Source organism: Rattus norvegicus, chromosome 10, assembly GCF_021556685.1.
Source record: "Rattus norvegicus strain SHRSP/BbbUtx chromosome 10, alternate assembly SHRSP_T2T, whole genome shotgun sequence".
In the NCBI taxonomy this organism is placed as follows: Eukaryota; Metazoa; Chordata; class Mammalia; order Rodentia; family Muridae; genus Rattus; species Rattus norvegicus.
In genome coordinates this window covers 108,002,501-108,009,056 of record NC_141543.1, presented here as the reverse complement: position 1 = coordinate 108,009,056, position 6,556 = coordinate 108,002,501, and the positions used below count along the sequence as shown (strand labels likewise).

The 6,556-nt window shown below is 49.8% G+C and overlaps 1 protein-coding gene across 1 annotated transcript in view; it reads left to right on the top strand.

Moving 5' to 3' along the window:
* Positions 1–841: 841 nt before the first annotated feature.
* Positions 842–6,556, top strand: part of Qrich2 (glutamine rich 2) — a 28,397-nt gene continuing 22,682 nt past the window's right edge. Inside the window, 4 exon segments of the mRNA NM_001416895.1 lie at positions 842–1,605; positions 1,724–1,789; positions 4,808–4,867; positions 5,576–5,686. Coding sequence (NP_001403824.1) covers positions 1,027–1,605; positions 1,724–1,789; positions 4,808–4,867; positions 5,576–5,686 — 816 coding nt within the window. The 5' untranslated portion in view covers positions 842–1,026.

The following is a 6,556-nucleotide window of genomic DNA, read 5'->3' as shown; positions in this document are numbered from 1 at the left end:
CTTTAAAAACTGACCATTGGGCTGGAGAGATGGCTCAGCGGTTAAGAGCACTGACTGCTCTTCCAGAGGTCCTGAGTTCAAATCCCAGCCACCATGTGGTGGCTCACAACCATCTGTGGCTCACAGTGGGATCTGTTGCCCTCTTCTGGTGTGTCTGAAGACAGCTACAGTCTTATATAAATAAAATAAATAAAAAACAAAAAAACAAAAAACCTGTGCCCATTCAGACTAAACTACAACTTTTTTTTTTTTTTTTTTTTTTGGTTCTTTTTTTCGGAGCTGGGGACCGAACCCAGGGCCTTGCGCTTCAAACTACAACTCTTAACTCTAGCCATGGTACGTTCCTTTCCACAACTTTCAGTGTTTTCTTCAAAAAACACCCCAGTTGCTGAGAGCTCCAGAGTCCTGAATTGAGCTACTAAATGAGGTTAGGGAAAGCCTTATCCACCTCTTGAGTGAACAAAATTATGTAGAACTGCCTCTAAGAGGCACCAACGGGGACCCACCCGCACCCCCATGGCCTCAGGCACCGCATCCCTCAGACTTGCCTGCCTAAATGCAGGTCTCCATGGCGTCCCGTGAATCATTAGGTCTCCTTCGGCCCTACTAGAGCTAGTGGCTCTAACTTTCTGTGTTGAGGGGTTGGATGGCTCACAGGAGCCACCGCAGCTTCTCCTCCCAACTGACCTGTTCACAATGCAAATGCTCTGGTCCTGCATAATCATGCCTTTCATTAAGAGCATTACTAAAAATAAGGACTGGCCCAAGCGCATGTTCTTAGAATCTCTGGAGTCCCGCGCCTCAGCAACCCTGCCGCAAACCGTGCGCCCTCGTTCCAAACGTCCACCGGCCAGAGCCGGGCTGGCTAGAAGAGCGGAGCCCAGGGCTCCAGCTTGGAAGCCACAAACCCACAAGCAGGGCCACCTGCTGAGATCCCTGCTGGCCCCATAAGCTTGCTGGGAGCGAGGAGGCGCTTGGTCTCCTCTCCCTTCTTCCCTGGTTCTGCGAGTCCCAACAGGGCACACGATGCCGCCGTCGTTGTTGGCTAACAGGGTCTCCCTCCGGGAGCTAGCCGACCTGGCAATTGGCACCCCAGAGGTGGGCGCAGTGAACTTTACGGCCCTGCACACTCTGATCGTGGCCATTCTCAAGAGCCTCAACCTCCAAGAGGTACTTATCGACTTCCACTACCCATCGACTGAGTCGGGCCGTTCAGTCGAGTTGAGCCACAGCGCCCCGCATGTGTCAACCAGCAAAGAGAAGCGCCGGAGTCTGCCTAAGCTGACACAAACTCCGCAAGAGCTGGAATGTCAGGTGAAGGACTTGGGTAGCCAGGTACTGGACCTCACCAAACAGCTTAAAACTATGGACGACAAAATGCAGGGCATGGCCACACAAATAGATCACATCTCCATAATCCCCGAGCTCCAGCGGGAGTTGTCTAGGTCAGGAGAGGAGATGGCTGTGATGACTCAGCAGATGTCCATGACAAAGTTCTCCAAGATCTACGAATCTCAGGAGATGATGGAGAAACCTGAGCCCACAGCCGAGACGATCACCCAGGGAGTACAAGCAAAGCTCTCAGGGACTCTCAGCCTGACCAAGGTGGGTACACTGACCCTACAAAGCCTCCGCTACTCTGGACCACCCTTCAGGCCCTAAGCTACCCCCAAAACAAGGGGTGCCAGGTCTGGCCTCACACAGCTTCTACTCTACCTTGCAGATCACCGATGTGCTCCAAGACCTCACAGAAGACGTGAAAATTCTGAAGCAAGCACCTGAGCTGCAGGTGAGGACACCCTAGGGACCAAACCTCATGAGTGGGTTGTTCCTTCGCCTCTGCTCTCTTGCCTCTTTTTTTTTTTTTTTTTATTTTAATGATTTGTTTGTTTTTGGTTTTGTGTATGTGTTTGCTTGGAGTGCCTGAAGTCTCCAGCAGAGGGCATCAGATTCCCCGGAACTGGAGTAGGAGAGTTGTAAGGGGCTGTGTAGGTGCAGGAGACCATGCCCGGATCCTCCAAAAGGGCAGCCGGAGCTCTTAGCGGCTGAGCCATCTTTCCAGCCCCATCCCGTTTCCTAAAGCCATTAATAACTTATCAAGATACCTATAAAACCTAAATTCGTTTAGAAGGTGGCTGACAACATTGCAGGGTATTCTTAAAGTGAATTTCCTTAAAAATTGAGAGTATCCTGGTGTAGTGGTCCCTATAACCCTAACACTTGGAAGGCAGAGGCAGGAGGATCTCTGTGAGTTTAAGGTCAACCTGGTCCACACAGTGCTACACAGTGAGACCCTGTCTCAAAGCAAACTAAATGAAGTATGCAGTTCCTGTTTTATTGCTGTGAAGAGACACCATGGCCAAGACAAAAGAAATTGGGGCTTGCTTACAGTTTTTAATTAATAATTAATTAATTAATTAATATAGAGTACTCTGTAGCTGTTAGACACAGCAGAAGAGGGCATCAAATCTCATTACAGATGGTTGTGAGCCACCATGTGGGTGTGGGATTTGAACTCAGGACCTCCGGAAGAGCAGTCAGTGTTCTTAACCACTGAGTCATCCCTCCAGCTTGCTTACAGTTTCAAAGGTTTAGTCCATCAGGCACACAGGCAGACATGATGCAGGAGAAATAGCAGAGAGCTCTATAACCAGATCAGCAGGCAGTAGGAGAGAGACCCTGGGCCTGGCTTTGACTCTCAGTGACACATTTCCACCCAAGACCATGCCTCCCGATCATTTCAAACAGCGTCACTCCCTAAACATTTAAGTACTTGAGCCTATGGTGCCATTCCTCTCACACCACCACAGGAAGCAAATTAATAAGGAGTGCGTAAGGAACGATGATTACTGCCTGGAGTCCCAGTAACATTTGGGACACAGAAATGAAGTAGTACCAGGCCAACTCAGTCAGTCTGGCAACTGGAGAAGTGCTGGGTCTTTGCTCAGCCTCCAGGGGGCAGCAGAGGTCCGAGGAAAATACCTCATATACACAGAAGAGGGTGGAAGGTGGAGTCCCGTGAGGGAGAAAGATGGGATTGAATGGTCCAGGCTCTCAGATGGGGAAATCTCCACACCTCAGAAGCTTGGTGTATTTATTACTTAGAGCTGAGCAGGGAGGTTGGGTTACGCATACAACTAACAGGGAGGTACAGTGGCTAGACACAGCTGAACAAGGAGGCAGGTTTAGCCTGTCCCTGCTGCAGAGCCCTCTGTAGAGGAGCAGTGCGTTTTCTGCACACACTGCCAACATCCATACACGGACCAGAAAAAGGCTTTCCCATCTCCCCTGAGCCTTATGCGTATGTGTGCGTGTGTGTGTGCTGGGGGCACTTCACCATTCCCTCATGGCTGTGAGGCGCTGACTCAGGTGTGCCAGGGTCAACTTCACTCAGAACTTCACGCCACTCCCTCCAGGGGAGGATAAAGAAATCAGGAAGTTCACGTATACTGACGACCCGAGGATCAGTCCTCGTGAGGACAGTAGATCAGGTACCAGTGCCTCCTCGTGATACGAGCTACGGCGAACTGGGGACACTTTCATCTTGCCTTTGGTTTTCCTGAGGGAGAAGTTAGCCCTGACAGTTCTCCAGGTGCTGTCCTGTGAACACAAGGAAACACCAAGCAAGTCTGTTCAAGTTGAACATACATCTTCTCACAGGGATTAGGCCGAGTGGTTATAGGTGGCCCATCAGAAAGGAAGGAGGGAGAGACGGCCCCAAAGAGAAAAAGGACACAAGACAGGAGGCCCAGCCCTGGGTGGATCTCTGGCTTTTTTTTTCTTTTTTAAAGATTTATTTATTATTTATTATATATGAGTACACTGTAGCTGTCTTCAGATACACCAGAAGAGGGCATCGGATCTCTTTACAGATGGTTGTGAACCACCATGTGGTTGCTGGGAATTGAACTCAGGACCTCTGGAAGAGCAGTCGGGTGCTCTTAACCACTGAGCCATCTCTCCAGCCCGGATCTCTGGCTTTTAACCCAGCCTGAGCATCACACAGGCCCGGGGAAACTCTGCATCGCTGGTCTTTGCTCTGGGAAGTGAACGTCGTTTTCTCTGTCTGTTGCTTTTGCTGTCGTTTCAACTTGTTTGGTTTTTTTGAAAACAGGATCTCCTTGTAGTCCGGCTGGCTTTCAGCTTACCTGTGTGGTCAAGCCTGACCTTTGACCTCTTGATCCTTCTAGCCGCGTCTCAAGGGCCGTGGTGATCAGTACGCACGCAGGCAACACCATGCCCGGTCTTTTCGAAACTTTTGTGCTTGAAGTTGGAATCTAGCCTTAGGTCCTGGAGGTCAGCACAGTTGAAGTCCGGGTCACTTGCTGGGGCCCCTTGACGGCTCTCCTCCTCCTGTGACTCAGGCTAGCTGGTGCTGCTGATGCACTCGCTTTAGGAGAGACAAGGTGGGCCTCGAGCTGTAGAGCTGGGAGCTTCTGGTAATGGGTATCGTGGAATGAAGCCAGGGCCAGCATTCTTACTGCACATGAACACTGACTGGTCACACGATTCTGGGTCACTATTGTTACTACTTCCTTCTTTCCTGTTGACAAGGAAAAGAACTGGGAACCTGGCTTCCTATGCCATGTAAAACTAGATAGAAACTAGGAACCAGAAGCCATCCCTTCACAAAGACCCATAGGATTCTCATTTCTGTTTCTCCTTTGCACACACCAAGGCAGTGTGTGTGTGTGTGTGTGTGTGTGTGTGTGTGTGCGTGCGCGCATGTGCATGTGTGAGTGTGTGTATGTGTGTGCATGGGTGTGGGAGGGCTGAGGTGATGGTCCATTTCTAAACTCTTTTCCAGGATCTCCTTCAACGTGTTCATGAACTGGAGAAGCTAGTTAAAAGCCGAGACGAATACCTGGTAATATGGGCAAGCTCTGGGGAAAGGGTCCCAAGGGATAGATAGAGGACTTCTCTTCAGCCTGGCTTCTCTTCAGGCCTGCTCCCAACTCCCACCCCTGCATATCTGTGTCCTTTGGGGAGAGAGGGTATATGAACTCTGCCACTAAGCGGCAACACTTCTGGGTGGAAGGGCAAGTCCTTGCCACCTTTAATCAAGGCTCCATCCAGAATCCACATGAGACAAAGCACCAAATAGCCAATTCCGTACCTCTGGGTGGTCACTGAAAGCGAGTGGGTCTTCCTGAGGCTGCAGTTGGTTTTTTTTTTTTTTTCCTTTTCTTTTTTTCGGAGCTGGGGACCGAACCCAGGGCCTTGTGCTTGCTAGGCAAGCGCTCTACCACTGAGCTAAATCCCCAACCTCGAGGCTGCAGTTGTTGGTAGCACTTTAAGCAATCCTGTTGGTCCCGAACTGCAGAATGCATATGCGTATTCATGCTTACACGTGTGTGCGCATCCATGCTGACACATGTGTGTCTATGTATTTATGCTTAGACGTGTGTGTGCATTCACACTTGCCCATGTGTGTGTCTGTGTATTCATGCTTGCATATGTGTGTATGCATTTTTGCTTACACATCTGTGTGTGTGCGTGTTCACACTTACACATGTGTATGCATGTGTTCATGCTTACGCACATGTGTGTCTGTATCATGATCTGTTGTTCACAGGATCAATTAAGTCGGAGGCTGACTCTTGCTCCGGGTGAGGAAGAAATCACTATGGTCACTTGGGAAGAGCTAGAACAAGTGATCAGTGACGGCTGGAGAGCCTCCAAAGGGGTAAACAAACGGGCACAGGGCAGCGGTGTGGGGAGGGTGCTACCCCAGCAAGCGTCTCTCGTATTATCGCTGTCTCATATTTGGTATTTGGGCCCTCACTCCTTACATCGTGCATTCTATACTGTGGAAATTTAAAATATGTTTCCAAGATGACATTGGCATGAGTAAACCGGGTACATTCCTGGGATTGGGAATGACAACTTTGTGTTTTGTCCACCTGTTGCTACTGTGCGTTGCCCCAGCTTAGGGTCCCAAACGGAAGCATGGAGACAGGTCATTTATTTCTTCAGTCTCCTCCCATGTAGGCGAGACGCCAGCACCTACATTGTTGGGCTCCACCAACGCACCGGGTGAAAACTGATGCTGTGGACCAGTTCCTTCGCTTCTTTTTTTTTTTTTTTTTTAAAGATTTATTTTATTTATTATATATAAGTACACTGTAGCTGTCTTCAGATACACCAGAAAGGGGCATCAGATCTCTTTACAGATGGTTGTGAGCCACCATGTGGTTGCTGGGAATTGAACTCATGACCTCTGGAAGAGCAGTCGGGTGCTCTTAACCACTGAGCCATCTCTCCAGCCCATTTCCTTCGCTTCTTGTAGCTTTTCAGACTATCTGGAAAAGCATCCGTCCCTTAACACCTATGGACCAGGGTGACCGGAACTGGAAACAGTTCTCTAGCAGGAGGCCCCTGCTAGTGTGTCTGTCCATCTCAAGATGGTACACACGGTCCCTACATCCTTGGCAAACCCTGGTGATTTCCACATGACCCTTGTAGGCAAGACTTACTGGTCCACATCAAGAGTTCAGGCTAGGGGTTGGGGATTGCGCTCAGTGGTAGAGCGCTTGCCTAGCAAGCACAAGGCCCT